The sequence below is a fragment of the Nicotiana sylvestris genome, chromosome 2 (genome assembly GCF_000393655.2).
Source record: "Nicotiana sylvestris chromosome 2, ASM39365v2, whole genome shotgun sequence".
NCBI lineage: Eukaryota > Viridiplantae > Streptophyta > Magnoliopsida > Solanales > Solanaceae > Nicotiana > Nicotiana sylvestris.
In genome coordinates this window covers 32,797,347-32,820,886 of record NC_091058.1, presented here as the reverse complement: position 1 = coordinate 32,820,886, position 23,540 = coordinate 32,797,347, and the positions used below count along the sequence as shown (strand labels likewise).

Sequence of the window (23,540 nt, the reverse complement as noted above, 5' to 3'; positions counted from 1 at the left end):
TGGCTCAATGCTATATAGAAGAAAAGGGGTAATTTTGTTGTTTAAAGGTAAATGGACCAACTTTTATATTTGATTCAATAAGGCCCAAAGTTGATACAATCTTAGCTCTTTACTTAGTTTGAGTTCATGACCATTAACTACATAGTCACAATTGTATAAACACCCACTTTACAAAAATACCCATTTTTGCAAATCCGGCAAAATGGCCAGATTCACAAAGATATTATCACATCATTCCTAGAAGCATATGTTGGCAGTGAAATTTCAGTAATTAAAACAAACTCATGCTATGTGTTATACACCTAAAGTTATTCATGGCATACTTAGCATTGTTACTCGGATATAATAGCTTGAAAACATGCTTAAAAAATTCATAAACGACTTACATATTACATTCAAAAACTTACAACTCAATATTCAAGTATTATGAAGGACTATATTCACATTATCACATGCTTGATACATAACAATAACATACAAGCTCTTTTGTTGTCAAACTATTCATCACATCAAATACATTTAAATGGTGCAGCATATTCAAGTTGTTCCCATTGCTGAAAATACGTACATTACGAGTCTTAAATGATTACCTGGTAGTAAAAGAATAAACAGTAGTTCAGTAACTAAAGCAGCATAAAACCAGCAGCAAATCCGTGTTAAAACAACCCGAAAACTTAGAGAGGGAGCCCAGAAACGAACCCTAAAGAGGACTTATACTTTTTTAAAAGTTTGCACTCTAAGATTCACTCCCAAAGCTCACCATTTCATCTTACTTTTCATGTGTTCAACTGCTGAATTTTTTTTGTTTTTGTGACAAAACAATTATAAAAAAATGCCCCCTTTTGGACCGGGTTTGGGCTCTTTGGGCTCAAATTTTGGCACAATTTTGCCACAATTTTAATTAAATTATACTAGCCCAAACCCCACCCCATTTATCAAACCATTACTCAACTCTTAAAACCTATAAATACACAAATAAGAACAAACACACACACACACACACACACACACACACACACACACACACACATATATATATATATATAAGGCGAAAATTAGGCATTTACAGTCTTTCCCTGCCTTACCGCCTAGATGGGATGTTGGTCAGCTTGACCACAACGGTCAGATTTTGACCAATACAAATATTACCCGTAATTTCTTTTGCTTCAATTATCTTATTTTCTGGCCGTGGTTACTGCTTCTCTTTATATGAATTCTTTTTTACTATAATTGTTTTTGTAAACTGATGTAATTATGCTTCTCTTGAGCTACACATCTACCGAAAACAGTCTCTCTACCTTCACAAGGTAGGGGTAAGGTCTGCGTCTACACTATCTTTCTCGGACCCTACTTGTGGGACTATATTGAGTATGATGATGTTGTTGTATTATGCTCTAGTTTACTACAATAATTTGGACAAGTTACACATTTGCCCATTCGGTAAAAAACTTATTACATCCACTAGCCAAATATTAAAAAAAAATATACATTGATTATGTATAAAATATATACTATATATTAAAATATAAGAAATACACATTTTATCGGTTATTATTTTTAGGAGCGACTATACAACTAGTTTTTCCTAATTAAGGATCAGTCTGTCCTATTAGGACTGTCCTACCCCGCTGGCCTCTGCTGAGTTGGGTAGTCATTCTACAGGCACTTCTTGAAGGGCCAGCTCGTCCTAACGACTTAAGCTTTTGGCCCGTTAAATCTGGGTTGTGTTAGCCTGTTTTGACACCTCTAACTAGTCCACAAGATAAGGTTTAGGGTTTAGGCCCGATTAATGTGGTTTAGCCCGTTTTGGTTCCTGCACAATGATGAGGTCGCAAATAATAATAATCAATAACTTTGGTGTAACAAATTCCCTCTTTATATGCTGACCCAAAGCCTCCTTCCTTTACTAAACTAGTAACCAAATTCTATTTTTGGATCTTGCGAGTTTAATTTACGAATTTAATAAAGGGGTTTTTACACGAATAGCTGGTCAGATTCACTATTTATTTTTTCTTACTGGTATGCATAGATAATACATAATTATACACGTATTATATATGAATTATTATATATCATCCAAATATTTTTAGTTTAAGCGGTTGAGTAGATGACTATTTAGGTTAATTATTCTTTAGTGAACTTTTAATTAGCAATACCAAAAATGAACCAATGGCAATAGTAGAAAAAAAGAAATTTTACATTCTTATGTCATATAGTAAACTATATTACCCTCTATGCTTAACTTTTAATATAATTACCTCATATATACCTAATTACCATTTATATACCATTTTAGGATTTTAATGGTATTAATTAGTCTCCTAATTTTACTCTACCGTATATTCCCACTCCCCCAAGTTTATCTCTCCAAATCCCACCACCTCACTCACATATCAAACCACAACCCACGATTTCCTCTTCTAAAACCAGCGAAAATTTGTAACCCCTCCACCATTGACAACCATTAAAAAGCTTTGAAGCTTTGAATTCGAATTTGGGTTTTCAAAAGATATTTGTTTATTTGGATTGCATGTTGTTGCAAAGAATTGAGAATTCTCTCTACGTCTCTCTCTATCTCTCAATCCCAAATTTCAGTAATATAAAGCAAAGAAAAATAAAGCAACAATTCCACCATTGACAACCATTAAAAAGGTTTGAATTTCGAATTTGGATTTTCAAAAATCAATATTTGTTTGGATTGGGTGTTGTTGAAAATAATTGGGAATATGGTTTGGAGTTTATATCTCAATTTTGAGGGGTTTTGGTGAAAATTAGACTTGGTTTTGGCTGAATTTCAAATTGAAACTCGAAGAAGAAGAAGAAGAAGAAGAAGAAGAAGAAGAAGAAGAAGAAGAAGAAAACATGATATACATTATATTATAGAAATTGTAGAAAAATTGTAGACTATTGTTTATTTATTTTTCTTTTATTCATTTAACTATTGTATGAAAGTTGAACAATATTTGTATAAAAATTATATTTAAGTGGTATTATATTATAGTTGTATATGACTGAGTAGAAATAATGTACGCAAATTGTAGATAATTTGTAGATAAATTGTATAATATATAATTAGTTGTATGAAATTTGTTTTTACTATGTATAAATCAGATACAAAATATACAAAAGACATATTGTATAAATTTTGTATAAGATTTGTATTTAAGTTGTATGTTATTGTAGTTGTATTTAACTGGGTGGAAATAATGTGTGAAAGTTGTAGAAAATTGTAGTTAAGTTGACAGTTTATAGAAATTTTGTAGATAATTTGTAGAAATATTGAAATTCCGTATTTCATATTAATTTTTCAAATGATACGTAGTTTTATTGTAGAATAAATGTAGAAATTTTGTAGATATTGTGAAAATCCATACTAATATATATATATATATATATATATTGTGAAAATCCATACTGATATATATATATATTACTCTGACATGTAGTTTATTTTGTAGATAAAATGTAGATAAAGTGTAGGACATTGATATACAACCAGAATTTGATAGAAAATGTAACAGTACAAACATGCAACTGTGTTCTCATTGGTGATACTCAATTCCATATTGAAATCGCAAACAATTATACATAACGAATATGATCTTAAGTTTTTGTTTTCCTTTTTCGTCTCCATATATACACAACTATAATATAATACCACTTAAATACAATTTTAATACAATGTTGTTCAACTTTCATACAATAGTTAAATGAATAAAAGAAAAATAAATAAACAACAGTCTACAATTTTTCTACAATTTCTGCAATATAATGTATGTCATGTCTTCTTCTTCTTCGAGTTTCAATCTAAAATTCAGCCAAAACCAAGTCTAATCTTCACCAAAACCCCTCAAAATTGAGATATAAACTCCAAACCATATTCCCAATTATTTTCAACAACACCCAATCCAAATAAATAATGATTTTTGAAAACCTAAATTCGAATTCAAAGCTTCAAAGCTTTTTAATGGCTGTCAATGGTGGAATTGCTGCTCTCTTTTTCTTTGCTTTATATTACTGAAATTTGGGATTGAGAGATAGAGAGAGACGTAGAGAGAATTCTCAATTCTTCGCAACAACATCCAATCCAAACAAACAACGTATGAAAATTCCTTTCTCTGTAAAAACAAATTCCAATCAAATAACGTATGAAAATTCCAATCCAAATAAACAACATATGAAAATATACAGAGAAAGGAAATATTAATGCGTGATTTGCGTTGTAAAATATCTGGTATAATATTTAATTTCTCAATAGTAGCGCGCCTAAATAAGGAAGTCTACCGCTACAATGATTCCTTATTTAATGAATTGTCTATATTTTATAGAAATACTATTAGCATGACGGATAATATATAAACTATGAACATATTTAATAATATAGTTTCCTGTACGGCAGAGGAACGAAAATTTCCCAAAAAAAGAAACAATTATCTTTTTGGGCGGGACCATGCAAGAATCTTCCATTCACCTGTAAGAGGCATATCCACAATTCCATATCGTAGCAAAGCCGAAGGCAATCAAACTCCCACCACAAGTTTCAACCGTCAGTGTCCCTCATTTTAGATCTTCTCGTTTGTAGAAGCCCCTCGAAATTCATGGCCAAACAAAGCTGGAAACATTAATCTTGAAATAGCAAAAACACAACTCCTAAGTACTACACTGAATTAACACTTTAAGAAGATGAGTTCTGGAGCTATTCTTATTACCCCTTATTTCTCTTTCCCTTCCATTTCCAATTCTAATAAATTTCCACGCCCTAAATTTCATTCTAGCTCGAGCATAAACTATACTATTCGCTGCTCAACTTCAAGTCCCGAGTTACCAGTTACTACAACAGGTAATCTCTCAAATTCTAGTGGACCTTTTTTTTTCTTTAATGAATAATTAGTTGTTCTTGATAACAATATAATGCGTTGTGTGGGACTGGGACTGCATCGTGTTCATGGTTATATTAATTTAATGCTACCAGTAAAGACAAATTAATGATACGTAGAGACGGATCCAGGATTCAAACTTGACATGTTCAACTCTAAGTTTCTTAGCACTCAACTACTCGTTGTGCTTTTAATATTATGGTTTCGGAATTTAATATTTGTTGAAATTTTAGTGGATTTTCACGTATACTCTATGTTCCGTGTTGAAGATAATGGGTTTAAGTTGAACCTATAGAGAATTACTCCATCTGCCTTTGATAGTATGTACTCCCTCCATTTCAATTTATGTGAACTTATTTTCTTTTTAGTCCGTGCCAAAAAGAATGACCTCTTTCCCTATTTGGAAACAATTTACCTTTATGCAATGATTTATAGCCACACAAAATATATGTGTTTCATTTTACACCACAAGTTCAAAAGTCTTCTCTCTTTTCTTAAACTTCGTGCCCAGTCAAATGAGTTCACATAAATTGAAACGGAGGGAGTAATTATTTTGGATTAGTTTGTATCTTTTGATATCTTACTGGTTAATTATCTAACAAAGAATGGGTTGATCCATGTTATGACACTTAGATTAGAAAATGTGAAGCTCTATTCAATGGACTTCATTGGTGCTTAAGATGTATTGCTTGTTGGATCCGGCTCCTCACATTGGACACTCAGCCCCATTTCCTGCCTATACGAAGGGGAGTCTTGGCGTAACTGGTAAAGTTGTTGCCATGTGACCAGGAGGTCAGGGATTCGAGCCGTGGAAACAGCCTTTTGCAGAAATGCAGGGTAAGGCTGCGTACAATAGATCCTTGTGGTCCGGCCCTTCCCCGGCTCCTCACATTGGACACTAAGCCCCATTTCCTGCCTATATGAAGGGGAGTCTTGGCGTAACTGGTAAAGCTGCTGCCATGTGACCAGAAAGTCAGAGATTCGAGCCGTGGAAACAGCCTCTTGCAGAAATGCAGGGTAAGGCTGCGTACAATAGATCATTGTGGTCCGGCCCTTCCCCGGACCCCGCACATAGCGGGAACTTAGTGCACCGGGCTGCCCATTTTGATTTCGGAGGTCCATATTAAATTGAATATTCGAGCATTCTAGCCATAGTTGAGATGGTAGATTTTACTGTAGTTCTTGCTCCAGAAAAAGAAGCATTCTCCAGTAAATGGTGTCAAAATATCTGGGAGATTTATTTTCTCATTGGGTGTCAGAATGATGGTACAATTTACTTTACAGAATACTTGGTTACCTAATTTAATCTGGACCTTTTAAAATTTAAATTGGACGTGTTCAATGGAGAGGAACTGGATACTTGATTACTAGCCATTTCCTGTTAAAACTCCATTTTCCTGCTATACTCTATCATAAACAAGGACTTGATTGCAGCCCTTCCCCCGCCCCCGTGAATGCAGGATGCTTCTTGCACCGGGATGCACTTTTTTTTACTCTTCATTATGGGTCTAGTAATTGTTTATGATAGAGTCCTACTTTTGCTAGCTGAAATTAACTTTTTAACATGAATTCTTGAACAGAGAGATTTAGGTATGATACTCCTTTGACTGGTGGAGCATTTGATTTTGAAAAAGCCACAACTTCTCTAACTAGAAAGGCATTGGCTTGTCCAAAGAAAGTTACAATTGTAAGGCATGGTCTCAGCTCTTGGAATGAAGAAGGTAGAGTTCAGGTTTGTCTTTCATCTTCTCATTTCATGTTTCTCCACCTTCTTTCTTACTAGAGTGTTTTTAATTCCTTGACAATGCTCAACCCTGTATTGCTAAGTTTTTCTAAAGACATGTATAATGGAGGTACAGAAAAGAATGCCACTTTCCAACTTAGATAACCAGATTATCCTAATTTTAAGTTACTGAGTCGTTGCCAGAAAATTTAGCCATTCCGTGGTCCATTGAGAACTTGATATTAAAGGTCAATGAACTACTGACAAGGGCATTTGAGTTTATGTGCCAGCCAGTGTGGCTGAACAATATGACTCAATCTTCACGTTTCGCACTTAAACCCAAACATTACATGATTTCAATTTTCGTCTAAGTAATCGTGCTAACTCAGGATAAGAAACTCAATTTAGGACAACCAAGAAGTGCAAAAATCTTCTGGTGCAACGCCATAGTTATGTCTCAAGCGAGGCTCTGGAGCAAGAGTGATCTTTCTAGTCTGAACTACAAACATTTGAAGTCCAAATTTTACTAGTCATGGTTTTAAGCATATGTGCCTTGTTAATCATGTTTCGATACTGATGCGAGACTTATGGAGCATTACATTCTTCTTTCTGCAAAGACAAGACTTAGCTGAAATCTGTGCCCCTAACATAACTTCCGTGATAAATGATAAGATGTGTTTATTGACAGTGGGCTTTCCTAGTCCAGACAGAAACTTAAAACTGCATTTGAGCAAACTGTGGTATCCTACCACTGGTTCATCTCTGATTGATGAATCGACACTCAATTAACGCTTTGAGACCCTGTTTTCTTTCAATATCAGCCTCTGCAACGACCTAAATCACTGGCCAAACAATTCATCTTCACGCACCCAAGTGGCTCTTGTCCTCCCTTAATCTAGAATTAAGACCAAAGTTGTTAACAGTGGAGCATTTTAAGGCTTGTAAATCAAGTAAGTCCACTTATCTGATGTGGGGCAGGGTATAACATTCTCCTCCTTGAGGCCTTGACATCCTCTCAGGATTGATCCATGATTCTAGAGGTAACTCCTACTTCACAAAGTGTGCACATAGTCCTGCATAAGCTTAGGTTCCACACTTTTGATCAACTCCTACCGCCGGTGGCAAAGCTAGGAATTTCCCCAAGGGTGTTCAAATTTTAAAGAAGTGACAAAAATTCTCGACAAAGGGTGTTCAATATGTGTTATATACCTCTAAAACATAATATTTTACTAACATACACAGTGTAATTTTTCGACGAAGGGTGGCTTCGCCCATGCCCACCGCCCACTAACTCTAGCACTTAACCCCGCATGGACTTGTCTCCCATAATTCCATCTGGTTTCTCCCAGATCTAATACCATTTATTAGGACTTGTGTCTATTCACTTGCACAACTAATTTTCATTCGTGCTCAGCCAATGGGGTCGGGTCCTAGCATGACTCGAAGAGTTAAATCCTAATTGTTGTTGTAAGGAACTTATGTCTTATAACTTCCTCTTTTTTAATTTGCGACTTGGCTGTGCTATAGCTGCTAACCAAATTGCTTGTACATGTAGGGAAGCTCAAATTTATCTGTACTTTCTGAAAAAGGAGCAATGCAAGCAGAAAGGTGCAAGACAGCCTTATCTGATTTGCATTTTGACCAATGTTTCTCTAGTCCAATAGCACGCGCCAAGGTTGGAATATGATGTTGTGCAATTATCTTTTGCTGACTAAATATTCAGCTATTAAGTGATCACAGCAATGTCTTCTGCAGACGACTGCTGAAATCATATGGCAAGGAAAAGAAGAGCCTCTAGTTTTTCTTGATTCCCTGAAGGAGGCCCATCTATATTTTCTTGAAGGCATGAAAAATGGTCTGCCTCATTCACTGCTCAAAATAATGTGATTTTACTTTTACCTCTTTTGAGTTACTATAACCTCAATATTGTAACAACAGGAAGGCATAATCAATTTTAGCTTTTGCATGCATTTAGATCAGTTCAACAGCATTAGCAGTTTTCTAAATGATGTTTAGTGTTTGGAGGCAGAGGATGCTAAGCGCATATATCCAAAGGAGTATACAACTTGGAGAGAAGATCCGTCTAATTTTTGTGTAGACGGTGTATACCCTCTTCAGAAACTGTGGGGAAGAGCATATGAAGCATGGGAAGAAATTTTATTGACACCGGTAAGTTCTAAGTACTGCTTAACTGATCTATGTTGATTGCCTTGCAACACAATATACTGATATAGCTGGTTCTTCATCAGGGAGAGAACTTTTTGGTTGTGACGCACAAATCTATTTTACGAGCATTGATCTGCACAGCTCTTGGACTAGGACCAGAAAGGTACTTCTATACACGGATAGTGTAAATGAACTTGTATAGCATCAAGTCACTTAAAAGATACTAATTATATGTAATGATCCAAAAACGTGGGATCAGTAGCTGGGAAAATAAGCCTGCTATAACATGTTAAAATACTCTGATACAGTCTTATTAGCATATTCCCAAATCCCCTATACTATTAACTCTAATGATATTCCGCGCACAAAATTAAACTTAAACCTTTAGCTATGACAGCTGCCAAGCCAAATGCTCCTACAGATATTAAAATCAACCCTGGAGTATACCAAAACTTTCTTTCGTCAGTATGAAAATTACATGTATTCTTTGATCTATTACAATTCCACTAGTACAGATAAAAGTTGGTTTCTTCAGCCACTATTGTTGACAGGTCTAATTTTATATTGATTCAGGTTTCGTTCAGTGGATATAAATAATGGAGGATTATGTGTGTTCAAATTCAACAAACAAGGAGAAGCCATGCTTCATTCCCTGAACATGACCGCACATATGTACACAGACCACATCTACCACTACTAAATCAACGGCTATAAGGACTCAAAAGACGGACAATTAAGATTACAATCACCAGTGCAACAACAGAGAACCGCATCAAACCAGAACAGATGTCTGTGACTCTGTGCAGTATGTGAGTTATGAATCATTGAACTCCTAAAATAAAATTTTAGTTAGAATAGCATTATAGGTTAAGAACAGCAAGAATTTGTAACATGTTCTTGTAATTTAACTGTTACAAAGTTGACTGGAAGTAAAGAGTTCATCATTTCTTCCGGAATGAAATCTAGGCCGGTCTATTGCAGATTTATGTTCTCAGGTAGCAGTTCTCAGAAAATCAAAGTCAAAACTAAGACTGACTCTTCAAATGTCATTTAAACTTTAAATACAATGAGTAAGTATAATGCCAAATATGGAGCTTCATTAATTGTTCTTAAAACACCCAAAAAAAAAAAAAAAGAGAGAGAGGAAGGATTTCAGCGAGATAAATAACGCTATACAAACAAAAAAAACTCTTCTTCACTTATCAACTCTTATTTGTCAACAGGGAGCGGATATCAAATCATGGTTAGATTAGATTAATTAGTACTTACTAGTTTTAACCAATCTTAGTTGCTAATGAAAATGACAATTTACTAACAATATAACCAAAAAAAATACTCTTTTTACAATTTTGTTGCACCACATAGAAAAACCGGATTTCTTTAGCATGCAAATCACAACTGCTACAAAGATCCTTTGGTAGTATTATCAACCAGAAAAGATCACAATGTTAGACTAATATTTGACAACAAAGATTGAAACATTAATTATATATTATGTGGAGAGAAGCACATCAAACATGACAAAGATGTCTTTAAATCTTTCTTTTCGCATTACAATATTTCAACTACATATAGCATGCATCTGGAAACAAAAAATTAGTAGTACAAAATAGGGGGATGATATTCTTTAAGAAAAGATCAACAAAAAGCTGTAAAATTTCCACGAAGGAGGATTGTAAGTCTAAGCTTTGAGGGTGTAAAGATTTAGAACATTGTGAAAAGAGCAAAGAAGAAGAAGGAAATAGAGAATAGCAGCTGCAAATCCAGCAATAAGAGATCCAGCAACATGATCACAGAACTTTGGAACTTGTCCACAAATTGGTAGCCAACCTGCATGACTATTCCCCTTTTTCCCCACTTGTGCTATTGCTAAACATGCTGATATGCTTGAGTCCAACAGCAATGTCATAATCTACTCCATTTTTTCCCCACAACAATGAAAGAAAAAAAGATGATTAATCAGTCTAATAAGCCACAAAAATCTATGTAAAATTATTGTCAAGAAAATATACGTACGATATCTGAAATGAGTATAATGCGTCCCAGCAAGTTCTTGGTAGGGAAAAACAGAACTATGAGGGAGTAGGCACCTGCTAGTATATTCACTCCAACAAAGTACCTGAAACATCGACAACTTATTTTAACAGGTGCAGTGATGGATTCAGAATTTAGACGTTGTGAGTACTTTTTGAGTTAAAGAGAATGAGTTCTGAAATGTATATCTAACTCTATTTGTACTTACTTTTTGCACGTATATATAGAGAATGAGTAAGTCGGCTGTACTACGTGCATGTAATTGACAATATAGAAAAATGTACTCATGTTACAGACACTAATGAAATGAAGATTATAATCAACTTACTTGAACGTTGGTGTGTTGGCAAATTTGGCTTCAAAGGTCATGCCCAAGACTTGAGCAGAGTCATGGCTGGTAACCATGATAACAATGGCTGCAACACTAGCCCCCAAGGCTAAAAGCCTAAGCAGAAATATGATGATCCTGTTTGCCAAAGTCATAATTATAGGAATATGAAAGTGAAATGATCTTTAACTCTTGTATTAAGAAAAACCAGGAGAAAAACAAAATAGAACTCTAGATTTTAATGTAAAAAGGGAGGCAAGTTAAAGGACATAAAAATATATGGATGTGTGGAAAAGAAGTGATCAAGAGAGGTAGAAATAATAAAGAGGGAAATTTCTGAGTTAGGAAAAGGCAGATAAGTGGGTGGTAAACTTGTCTTCTTTAGGGGCAAAGGGTCATGTTCTTGTTTACCTAATGAGTGTATACAAATAGATTCGTGCCATTAATATATAGTGCTAGTAACAAGATCCAATGAAACCCTTTTGAGAGGAACCTTTCATGCTATTGCAATTTGGAACTAGTGGCACTTGGCCAAAAAATCATTGACTATCTACCAATATGTGTTCTTATAGGCAGGAAGAAGACTATTTAAATTTTAATAAGCAAAGTTTATTATTTAATATCAATTGTATTATGTCAGTTGAACTACCAAGTGGTTAATTATATTTATGTACGGCGCCTCCCACATATGTTACTACCGTGGACAATTTAATTAACATGTTTTTGGCTTCTTCCTATGAGAAAACTTTTTATGTGGATATTAGAAAATGAAGAATTAACCTAAATAGTCGTTGTTCTAATCGCTTAAATTAAAAATAATTAATATATATATAATTTATATATAATATATTTGAATAATATCTAATTAATGTATATCGATTAGAAAAAATAAAATAGTAAACTCACCGATTATTTGAATAAAAATCCCTTAGAAAATTGGAAATGCCCATTGCAAAAGGAAATGGTCATATATTCTTAGGAAAGAATATTTAATGCATCGCCGATTCATGACGTGATGCCGCAATATCTCGATATCGGCCAACAATAAGTTTTAGATTTTCTTTTTTATATTGAAATACTAAATAAAATATTAGTAATACTTACATTGCTTAGCGCTTGGAGCAAAACTTTTATTTCCTTGATCATGTTTCTCCATACTAGCAAATCTCCTTTATGTTTGTGACCTTCATTTGTCGGCTCGAAGTCTGCACAAGTGTTTATCTTTCTCTAAATGTATATAATTGTTGTCTCGTGGGCACTCAGTAAGTATTTACAATCGAATAGCTCTAGGAGAGTGATACTACGATATATCTTTTTTTTTCGGAGTAAATTTTATGGGTAGTCATTCAACTTTGTATTCTGTATGAGCCAAAATATGACCAAGGAAATTTACTACGGAAAGGTGATCATCGTGAAGATCGTAACTTACCATGCGCAGTTCGGCCAAGTACAACCATGACGAGCGGTGAAGAGCCCATTGAGGTCGAGGTCGGTGATAAGCATAACGAGTCGTCGAGTGACTCATCGAGGCCCAGGTCTAATAGCAAGGAAAGGAAGCAACGGTCAAATTTGCTTTGGAATCTCTGAAGGGAATATTCAACAGAATATTCCCTCTGCTTGTACTTTCTAGGGTTCTTTGGGAATGTCCCATATAAATAGTGTAAGATATAGGAAAGAGAGAAAAAAAACAACAAAATTATAAGAAAAGCATTCGAAGAAAAATACAAAGAACCATTTTTAAGAGAGATTCCATCATTTAGTGAATCGTTCCATTTGTCATTTCCATCAAGTCCAAGAAAGTGTGCAATATTCTTTAGCATTCATATAATTCAACGTTGTCATAGGAAAGAATCTTATGTCCTCTTCAATAATTGGGTGAATCTTCCCTCATATTTACATTTATTGTCATTTAATATAGTTATTGCTCATCATTATTCTTCATGTCCACTCTTGACAACGTTATTTAATACCATTTGTATTAAATTAGCTCAGACATTATTCTACACTATTTATACAAGCATGTGCTAGATCTAGAACTTATTGTGTTTAACTAGAATTTGCCTGTCACCTGTGTATTTAATTAGTTTAACAAAAGGTTTCATACTTTTTGGTCAAACAATTTGGCGCCGTCTGTGGGGATTTTCTAGTTAATATTTTGGTTTCCTCTAGATCTACAACGTAAAACACGTAATAGTTCTTTGTGCACGCAAGGCTAACATGGCAGGTAACGGAGACGAAAAGAGAAAAGCAATAGCTGACCTCACTGCTAATCTCCTCCACACCATCAATGAAAACTATGAAGCGAAGGGCGAAGAAATAACGCCCAACGTGTCTCCTCAACGAGACAGCTCGCACATTCCCCATGGCAGCATCATAGCCTCACATGGTAATGGGGCCTCTACATCCACAATGAAAGAGGCACTACCTGCAGTGAAGAAGTTGCTCGAGGCATGGTTGACCAACACACTGACCGACATTCTTGACAAACCCGCTCAAAGGCCGAGTAGAGAAGGCACCGAAGTCCGTGTTGCACCAGCATCAAACGAACAACACCCCCCTGTAACAGGTATTACTCACACTGTTAGTGATGCAGGTAACAACACCCTCACGGCCATTTTGAGAAAAATGGAAGAGATGGAGAACGAGAACAAAATACTCTGCAGCCAAATGAAAGAGAATTAAGAAAGGATAGAGAAAATACCGGGTGCGCCAAAGCTTATGCCAAAACGGGATGTCGGTCGGTTTGTGGAACAGCCGTACAGTGATGAGGCGGCACCACATGCCAAACCCAAAACCTTCAAAATGCCGTCGTATTTGAAAATATATGACGACAAGACTGACCCTGAGGATCACGTTACCCACTATGTCACTGCAGTGAAAGGCAACGACCTCGCCAAAGAACAAGTATCATCCATATTGCTGAAAAAGTTTGGTGAAACCCTCACCGAAGGAGCACTGACATGGTATTTGCAGTTGCCCGCACGCTCGATTGAAATATTCGAGGAAATGGCCGATAAGTTCTTAACAGCCCACACCGGAGCAAAAAAGGTGGAGGCAAGAATAAATGACATATTCGCTATCAAACAATCGCCCGAAGAGGGGCTTAGGGACTTCCGCGCTTGGTTTAATCGTGTAAGGATGACCTTGCCAAACTTATCGGAAGGAATGTCCATAGCAGATTTTTAGAATGGGCTAAACAGAAGCGGCTCGAGGGCGACCAGAAAGCTGTTGAGCTGCCTCATGAAATACCATCCCACTACGTGGGATGAAATACACAAAGCTTATTGTGCCGAAGTTAGAGACGACGAAGATGATCTAAATCGGCTGATTCAATGGTTGACTTCCGTACAAGCCGAGCCCAGAAAGGACTGGAGAAGCGACAATAAGAGAGATCATGTGGGACTCTGACCCGGTCGAGAAAGGCATCAACCTTATAGCCTATGCAGCCTCATGCTGCCTCCCCGCCACGACGAAGGCTCGTCCAGGCCGCGAATAGGGACTCACCAAGGTGAGAGAGGTATACCCCCTTACTATCTGCTCACAATTTATGTGTTTCCCCCTCATAAATAGTTTATGCACTGGAGAAGCTCGGCCCAAAAGTAAAATGTCTGCAGAAGATGAGGTCCGACCCGAACACTAGAAAGTCAAACGCCCTCTACGAATTCCACCAGGAACAAGGTCACAAAATCGAGGACTGTATCGACTTAAGACAAGAGGTCGTCAACATGCTCCACCAAGGGCACCTGAAAGAGTTGATGAGCGACTGAGGGAGGGCCAACTTTGCTCATGGGCGTTAATAACACCCGGGCCCACCCAAAGCGCCCTCCCCGGCTCGAACCATTCAAATGATTATCGGAGGGGCAACGACACATCAATCAACAATGTGAAGTTCACCACCACCCACAAACCCAAAAGGTCGATCACTCATGAACAGTATGACAAACTCGAAGAAAGTATCATCTTCGATAAGTCAGATACCCACGGTTTGGTTTTCACTCACTATGACGCCCTTGTCATTACTTTACGCATTTTAGATACTGATGTAAAGTGTATTATAGTCGATACCGGGAGCAGCACATGCATCATCCACTCTCGAGTTCCCACTCAAATGAAACTCAAGGATATGATAATGCCACGCTACATCACACTAATGGGTTTTAACAATGCAGTTGAACGGACCTCTGGAGAAATCATGCTACCCATCCTAGCCGGCGGTGTTACTTTGGAAACCACGTTCCACCTCATGGATCAGGACACGACATACAACGCCATCATAGGACGGCCTTGGATCCACGCCATGAAAGCCATCCCCTCTAGCTTATACCAAGCTATTTAATTTCCCACGTGTTGGGGGATATTTTGCATCCGAGGAAAATAGTGCACCGCCCAGGAATGCTACGCATCGTGCAAGACTACACGTACACCCAACAATTGAAAAACAGAACCAACGAAGTATAGCAATCAACAGGGTCGAGGTCGAGCAAGGATGAGAAGGATGTAATCAAAGTTCCCGAAATCGTAAAAGCTACGGGATCCACCGTAGAAGACCTCGACCCCGCCCAACTCGATGATAACGACCACAGCAAAAAAGCCTACATCGGTCACAAACTACAAGATTCAGGTAAGTTCCATCAATTTTTAGCTAACAACAAAGATTTGTTCACCTTTTCCCATGCAGATATGTCGGGCATCCCAAAAGAGATAGCAACCCACAAGTTGAACGTCGACCCATTTTACCCTCCAGTAAGGCAAATAAGATGAAAATTCAACTCCGCAATAAATGATGTGGTCCGCGAAGAGGTCGAAAAACTAATGAAAAATGGATCTATCAGAGAATCAAAGTACCCTCAATGGGTCGCCAACGTGGTCATGGTACAAAAGAAAAACGGGAAGTGGTGGATGTGCGTAGACTTCACAGATTTGAATAAAGTCTGCCCAAAAGACTCATTCCCGCTGCCCCATATTCACCAACACATTGATGCAACAGCCAGACATGAACTGCTAAGCTTCTTGGATGCCTACTCAGGCTACAACCAAATCCCCATGGAGGAGGAGGACCAAGAAAAGACCACTTTCTTCACTCACTATAGGACGTATTGTTATAAGGTTATATCGTTGGGGTTGAAAAATATAGGGGCCACATATCAAAGGTTGGTGACCAAAATGTTCAAAGATCAACTTGGTAAAACTATGAAAGTCTATATCGACGACATGTTGGTCAAGTCGAAGAGGATGGAGGATCACATCAACCACTTGAAAAAGCCTTCGACATACTCAGACGGTACGGTATAAAAATGAACCCCAAGAAGTGTGCCTTCATAGTAACCTCGAGAAAATTTCTCGGGTTCTTGGTATCAAAACGAGGAATAGAAGTCAACCCCGACCAAATCAAGGCTATAGAAGGGATACCAGAGAACCTAACTAGTAAGAAACAAGTACAAAAGTTGACCGGCCGTATAGCCGCCCTATCGAGGTTTATCTCGCAGTCCTCCGATAGGTGCCATAAATTTTTTGGGGTACTCAAGAAAGACAACAAACTCCAATGGAACTCCGAGTGCGTCGAATACTTGAGAGAACTAAAGGCATATTTGTCTTCCCCTCCACTACTCGCCAAGGTAGAACCCCATGAGCGTCTCCTCATCTAATTGGTCGTGTCCGACGTGGTCATAAGTGCAGTTCTAGTCTGAGAAAACAAAGGTACGCGATCTCCCATTTATTACATTAGCAAAACCCTGGTTGATGCCGAAACGAGGTATCCACACCTCGAGAAGTTGGACTTGGCTCTGGTCGTAGCTTCACGGAAGCTTAGACCGTACTTCCAGTGTCACCCCATCTCGGTAGTAACGACCTTCCCCCTGAGGAGTATTCTGCACAAGCCCCAGCTGTCGGGCCGAATAGCCAAATGGGCCATAGAACTAAGCAAGCACGATATAACCTATCAGCCGTGAACGATGATAAAGTTGCAAGTGCTCGCTGACTTCAGCGCTAAAATAATGCCTAAAGTCGAAAAGGAACCCGCCCATACTCCTCCATAATTACATGGACTGTGGGTACTGTACGCAGATGGAGCTTCCAACACATTGAGATCGGGACTAGGACTCATGCTCGAAGTCCCAACCGCCGAAGTAATTCGACAGTCCATTTGATGCCCATATATGACTAACAATGAAGCTGAGTATAAGTTCGTGATTACAGGTTTAAAACTAGCGCTCAAGTACAGAGCAACGCGTGTCGTCCTATGGTGTGACTTTCAGCTCGTCGTCAACCAAGTCGCAGGGACTGGTGTGACTCTCAGATTGCAAAAATACCAAGTTGAGATCTGCAATCTGTTACCTCAATTCGACGAATGCCAGCTGTAACACCTCCTTTTTCGCCCGCGCCGCCTCAAAAGGGCGCGGAAGGGAGTTTTTTCCAATTAAAGGACAATCGAAACATGATTTATTTATTTATTCAGAGTCGCCACTTGGGAGATTTAGGGTGTCCCACGTCACCAATTTTAATCCCAAATCGAGGAAAAGAATGACTCTGTATTACAGTCCGCGAACCAGAAATCCGGATAAGGAATTCTGTTAACCCGGGAGAAGGTGTTAGGCATTCCCAAGTTCCGTGGTTCTAGCACGGTCGCTCAACTGTTATATTCGGCTTGATTATCTGATATAATACATATTATAAACTTATGTGCAAATTTATCCTTTAGCCGCTTTTATTATTTTTATTTATTGTTATTATTTTACGGAGAATTGCAACATTGTGAAAACGTATTTCAAACCACGTCGCATCAATGCACCCGTGGTTATCGACACATTTCGACTCCGTTGAGATTTGGATTTGGGTTACATAAATGCACACTCATATTTAAGAAAATAATTTATTAAAGACGTACCTAGAGCGACTAGCGTATTGTTGTTTTGGGAAAGGCCGTAAAATTTCACTAGACGGCCAACTCCGATGTTCTAAATAATTAATGCATACATTTGTGAGGGCCCCGCAATCTACATATTTTACTAGGCGAGGCTCGTCTCATTTATTTTAAATGGACAAATCTTAAAGCGACTACATTTTTCTATTAAAATTATTCTCTAAAATAAAGAAAGAAAATCTTAATTAATTACGAGCTTTTTTTATTTATTTATTTAAGAAAGCATGGCATACTAATTGCTAGATTAATACAAATATTGATGAAAAGGAATTTTACTCAAAAATTCAAAATTATAAATAAAATAAAAATTCGACAACTAATATTCAAAAGAATTAAATATAGCTAGATTAAAACTCGCATTGTTATAAAAAAACTATTGAGATTAATTATTCACACCCATTTGCAACTAGATTTAACCATAATTACTAATGCTTATTAGAAAGTTTATTAAACTTAAACGTTCTTCTAATCTTGTTTGAACTCAAATCGTGCCTTAATGGCTAATTCACGAAATTCAGTTTAAATTCATACCTTAGCTAAATTTAGCTACTTGTTCACGATTAACCTACTGTTGATAATCTTAAAACCTTCATAACTAGTGAATTAACCCGTTTTGCCAAACTGATTCATTAAAGACTAACTTATGTTATTTTCTCTTATTCCAATTATTATTCAGTAATACATGAAATAGCCTAAATACAATCAATAAAAGGAACAAAGAAAAGCGACATTAAAACTTCAAAATTCAATTCTTCATATGTATTCATGCTTCCACATTATTAGCTTGCAATAGCTAGTGTTACAGTCGTGTACCTGATATTGGAAGCAAAAGAAAAGGGAGATCAGCAGAAATTCAGTAGCATACAACAACAGCAACACCCAGCAACCAACAATGAGAAACCAGTGGCGGATTTTAAAACTCAAGATAAAAATCCAGAAACACCAACAACAATCAACGGACAGAAGCCAAAGGAATCTTTTCAGAGTTGAAAGACTAATTAATGTTCAACCCTTAATTTCTGAATCCGTATATCAGAATATTTAAATTGTATCATGTGTATACTATTATTCTTTTGAATTTCCAAAATGTTTTTCTTTTTATTTTTGGAGTCTTAGTATTTTTGGAATTTTTCTCTCTATCTTTTTTCTTCTTTTTGTCCTCTTTTTTCTGTCTCTCTCTCTCTTTCTTCTTTTTTTAAAATCTGATCAAGTCTCCTATTTATTACCATCTTTCAACATTTTTAAACATAAAACTCACTATCTTCTCACTCATCCCTCTTTTAATCCCACTACCTAATGTTTTGTCCCCCACTACATTAAACAAATACCCCATTATATCTTGTCCCTCATGCTTATATTAAATAATTACATATTCCCCACCATTATATCTTGTCCCCCCATTATTGATTATTTTAATATTATTTTAATCCTAATTGACAGAGCACTCAAAATAAATAATTGTTCAGAATTTTAATTCCAAAAATACCCCTCTAACCTTACTGAAATTACCATTTTGACCCTGAAAACATTGTAATTTACCAATCTACCCCGTCAGCTATAACAAGTTCAACTAATCAATTCTAACCAAAATATAGCAGCTATAACCAATTCCTAATCAGATTTTATGAACAAACTCAAACTATATGATGAACAACAAAGAAACAACTTGAATTATTTTGACTGAACAATATTTTTACACAACAAACCTATTTTCAGATTCACCAACAATAACAAACAAATATATTCAAAGCATGAACTCAAATTCAAATTAAACTTTAAACAAAATAAATAAACAGATTGAAACTCTAAACTCAAATAATCAATTGATCTTCAAATTAAATTCAACAAAATTACAACAAAGATACATGATTCAAACTAAATCAAAAAATTAAAAACCAAAACATAAACTCACATTAAATCACTGAATTAAAAAAGAATTTCAAATAAAATGAACATGAATTAAATCTATATTAAACAACAAAGAACGGATTCAAGTGATTTAAACTAACACTCTTCTATATTAAAACTAAATCCTCTTAAATTAATAAAACAAACTGAAAAATAATTAATTGAATCTTCAACTTAAATCTAACAACATTATAATTAAACTAATCAATTTCTTCCTAAAAATAAACAAGAAGAATGAATGAAATAAACTGAAGAAAATAACAAAACGATAAGCATGAAATTAATATCGAACATATCTAATTTTATATCCGAAAATATCAAATAAAATACGGACAAAATGAAACTCAAATCCACTAACCGGATCGAAACGACGATCGAAGAACGGAGGAAGGAAGCCGCGGACAGCAGCAGTAGCGGAGGAGAAGAAAACGCAGCAGCAGTCCAATGGCGAAGACGCAGCCATGGCAGCAGCGACGCGAAGGAGAAGACGCAACAATGGTGAAGGCAGTAGCAGCTGCTACTGCTGAGCATGCTCGACGTGAGGGCTGCCATGGATGGTGGTTTTGAGCTGGAAGGAGCAGCTGCGTCGAGCAGCAGTGGTGAAGAACAAAAATGCAGCAGCAGCAGTCCAATGGCGAAGACGCAGCCATGGCAGCAGCGGCGCGATAGCAGCAGGCGACGAAGGAGCTGTATGCGGAGCAACTGCTCGACGAGATTGACGCAGCCATGGCAGCGAGGATGAAGAACGCAGCCATGGCAGAAGGTAGAGAAGCAGCAGTGCAGCAGTGAAGCTAGAAGAAGCAGAAGAAGCAGCAGCGACAGAGGAGAAGAAGGAGGCGCGCAGCAGCCATGGCAGCCATGGAATGGAGAGGTCGTTCATGGTGGTGGTTTGGTGTCGCCCATGGACGGACGTAGCTGAAGGCAGCTAGCAAAGCTCGAGATGGAGGTCGTGAGGATGATGAACAAGATGAAGATGGGGCAGCCATGGGAAGGGAGCTTGGGGTTTGAATATGGTGAAGGAGAAGATGAGGGGGGGCAGATGGTTAGTTTTTAGGTTTAGGTTTTTTTTTTGTTTTGTTTTTTTTTGTGAAATGTAAGATAATAGGGATGTTGGGTATTTGGGTTATGGACTGGGTCGACCCGGTTTGGAATGGACCAGGTCGTAGGGATGGTTGGATATTTTTTGGGCCTGTGACTTGAATTTGAAGAAGAGCCCAATTCCGATTTTCTTTACATTTTTGTTTTCTTTTCTTCTTTTATTTTTCTAAAACTAAATTCTAAAAATCCTTAAATTATCATATGGAACTAAATTAATTTATAAAAGCGCAAATTAACTCCCAGTAACAATTAACACACAATTAAGTAATAATTAAGCATAAAATTGTACAATTGGACATTAAATGCTAAAAAATGCAAAAGATGCCTATTTTTGTAATTTTTATTTTTGTAAAACAAAATTAATTACTAACAATGGTAAACTTAAATCCTTAACGCAAATGCGACGTATTTTATATTTTTATTAATTTAAACAAATAAACATGCACAGACAAAAATACAAATAATTATACAAAAATACCACAAAAACACAAAAATTGCACACAAAAGGAAAATTATTTTATTTTGAATTTTTTTGGGAGTAATTCTTTCATAGGGCAAAAATCACGTGCTTACAGCTGCCCCTCTTTGCCCGAAGACACGAAGGGTTTTCGTGCAAAAGATAAAGTGAGCAATTTTTGCCCATCCGAGTACTCCGTGTGAAGCATTTTTTGAAAAAAAAAGTTTAACCGAACCTTTGTTTCAAAGGTTTCCTACATATCCCTGGCTAAAAGTGAATCAGGTTAATGTAGTTCGGGAAGTTTTGGTAGCTGGGACTACTGTGGGACTGCAATGTTGCTGCTGTTGCGTGCTACTTTTACTTGTTTGCTGACCTCCTTATTACACCATGCTTAAAAGAAAAATCAAGAAGTTAGGCTAGACTACGGATTACAAGATCCCATCTATCTTCCATTTGTTCTTGATGCCTTGCTCTCTTGTCGGCTTGCGTCGATTCCGATGCTTCTTTCTTCCGAGAACTGACGGGGGTGACACCGACCTTTTGCTACTCTGAATACCAATTCTCACTGTCTGGTTCGGTCCACTGGAGATATGGCTTTCTTCATTAAGCTTTTGTTATGCTGGGCATAATTCAATGTTCACAGGCCGCTTCTTTCAAGATGCGTCTTTTCTACCTTTTGACTCATGCGCTTGATTTTGCGCTGGGATTTCTTGTTGCAACCTTCCGCTTTCCGGTGCTGGGGTTTTTTATTATTTCCCGCTGGGTATTCCTATTGGATTCTTCTGCTTTACTGACTTGCAATGTATTCCTCTATTATATGGGTGGGCTCCCAACTTCAACCAACAACTTTGAAAATAAATTCGCCATTCCTTTCTTCAGGCGGGCTCCTGATTTCATCAACAACTTTGAAAAATAAAACGCCTTTCCTTTCTTCAGGCGGGCTCCTGACTTCAACAACTTTGAAAATAAAAATGCCATTCCTTTCTTTAGGCTGGCGAGATTTCAACAATTTTTAAAAATAAAACGCCTTTCCTTTCTTCAGGCGGGCTCCTGACCTCAACAATTTTGAAAATAAAATGTCATTCCTTTCTTTAGGCTGGCGAGATTTCAACAATTTTTAAAAATAAAACATCTTTCCTTTCTTCAGGCGGGCTCCTGACTTCAACAACAACTTTGAAAATAAAATGTCATTCCTTTCTTTAGGCTGGCGAGATTTCAACAACTTTTAAAAATAAAACGCCTTTCCTCTCTTCAGGCGGGCTCCTGACCTCAACAACAACTTTGAAAATAAAATGCCATTCCTCTCTTCAGACGGGCTCCTGATTTCAACAACTTTTTTAAAAATAAAACGCCATTCTGTTCTTTAGGGGGGCTCCTGACCTCAACAACAACTTTGAAAATAAAATGTCATTCCTTTCTTTAGGCTGATGAGATTTCAACAACTTTTAAGAATAAAACGCCATTCCTTTCTTTAGGTGGGCACCTAACCTCAACAACAACTTTGACAATAAAATGTCATTCCTTTCTTTAGGCTGGCTAGATTTCAACAACTTTTTAAAATAAAACGTCTTTCCTCTCTTCAGGCGGGCTCCTGACTTCAACAACTTTGAAAATAAAATGTCATTCCTTTCTTTATGCTGGCGAGATTTCAACAACTTTGAAAGTAAAATGTCATTCCTCTCTTCAGGCGGGCTCCTGACTTCAACAACAACTTTGAAAATAAAATGCCTTTGGCAATGATTTATGAAACATATATTTTGGCAATGTTCATACAAGCAGGACCACTCGGGTCGAAATAAATTAAAACGTCCTTTGGAGAAAGGATTAAATTCAATATCCTATTCGAGGGTGGATAAACCCAAAATATCCTGTTTGAGGGCGGACGAACCCAAAATATCCTATTCGAGGGCGGACGAACCCAATTTCTTCAGCTTAATTGTAAAGACTGAAATATATTCCTCTATTATATGGGCGGGCTCCCTACTTCAAAACTTGAAATTTAAATCGCCATTCTGTTCTTCAGGGGGCTC

The 23,540-nt window shown here is 37.0% G+C and overlaps 2 protein-coding genes across 2 annotated transcripts; one reads left to right on the top strand and one right to left on the bottom strand.

Annotated features, from left to right (window-relative positions):
- The first annotated feature begins 4,537 nt into the window (after nucleotides 1–4,537).
- Nucleotides 4,538–9,748, top strand: LOC104220199 (probable 2-carboxy-D-arabinitol-1-phosphatase). Its single transcript, XM_009771021.2, has 7 exons — nucleotides 4,538–4,840; nucleotides 6,458–6,609; nucleotides 8,156–8,275; nucleotides 8,356–8,455; nucleotides 8,630–8,769; nucleotides 8,850–8,929; nucleotides 9,340–9,748. The coding sequence occupies exons 1-7, from the start codon at nucleotides 4,684–4,686 to the stop codon at nucleotides 9,464–9,466; spliced, it is 876 nt and encodes a 291-aa protein (XP_009769323.1). The 5' UTR covers nucleotides 4,538–4,683; the 3' UTR covers nucleotides 9,467–9,748.
- A 531-nt stretch (nucleotides 9,749–10,279) lies between these two features.
- On the bottom strand, nucleotides 10,280–11,544 carry LOC104220200 (CASP-like protein 1C2). Its single transcript, XM_009771022.2, has 3 exons — nucleotides 11,129–11,544; nucleotides 10,783–10,885; nucleotides 10,280–10,678 (listed from the first exon to the last, which is right to left on the bottom strand). The coding sequence occupies exons 1-3, from the start codon at nucleotides 11,281–11,283 to the stop codon at nucleotides 10,448–10,450; spliced, it is 489 nt and encodes a 162-aa protein (XP_009769324.1). The 5' UTR covers nucleotides 11,284–11,544; the 3' UTR covers nucleotides 10,280–10,447.
- Between the last annotated feature and the right edge of the window lie 11,996 nt (nucleotides 11,545–23,540).

Bases quoted from the DNA above. Each gene is read 5' to 3' on its own strand.
- LOC104220199 (XM_009771021.2), top strand. From the start codon at position 4,684: ATGAGTTCTGGAGCTATTCTTATTACCCCTTATTTCTCTTTCCCTTCC. The intron at 8,276-8,355 runs GTTGGAATATGA...TGTCTTCTGCAG, and splicing joins GTCCAATAGCACGCGCCAAG to ACGACTGCTGAAATCATATG. The intron at 8,456-8,629 runs GTCTGCCTCATT...GTTTGGAGGCAG, and splicing joins TCTTGAAGGCATGAAAAATG to AGGATGCTAAGCGCATATAT.
- LOC104220200 (XM_009771022.2), bottom strand. From the start codon at position 11,283: ATGACTTTGGCAAACAGGATCATCATATTTCTGCTTAGGCTTTTAGCC. The intron at 10,886-11,128 runs GTAAGTTGATTA...TCGATGTTTCAG, and splicing joins GCCAACACACCAACGTTCAA to GTACTTTGTTGGAGTGAATA. The intron at 10,679-10,782 runs GTACGTATATTT...AAAATGGAGTAG, and splicing joins TTATACTCATTTCAGATATC to ATTATGACATTGCTGTTGGA.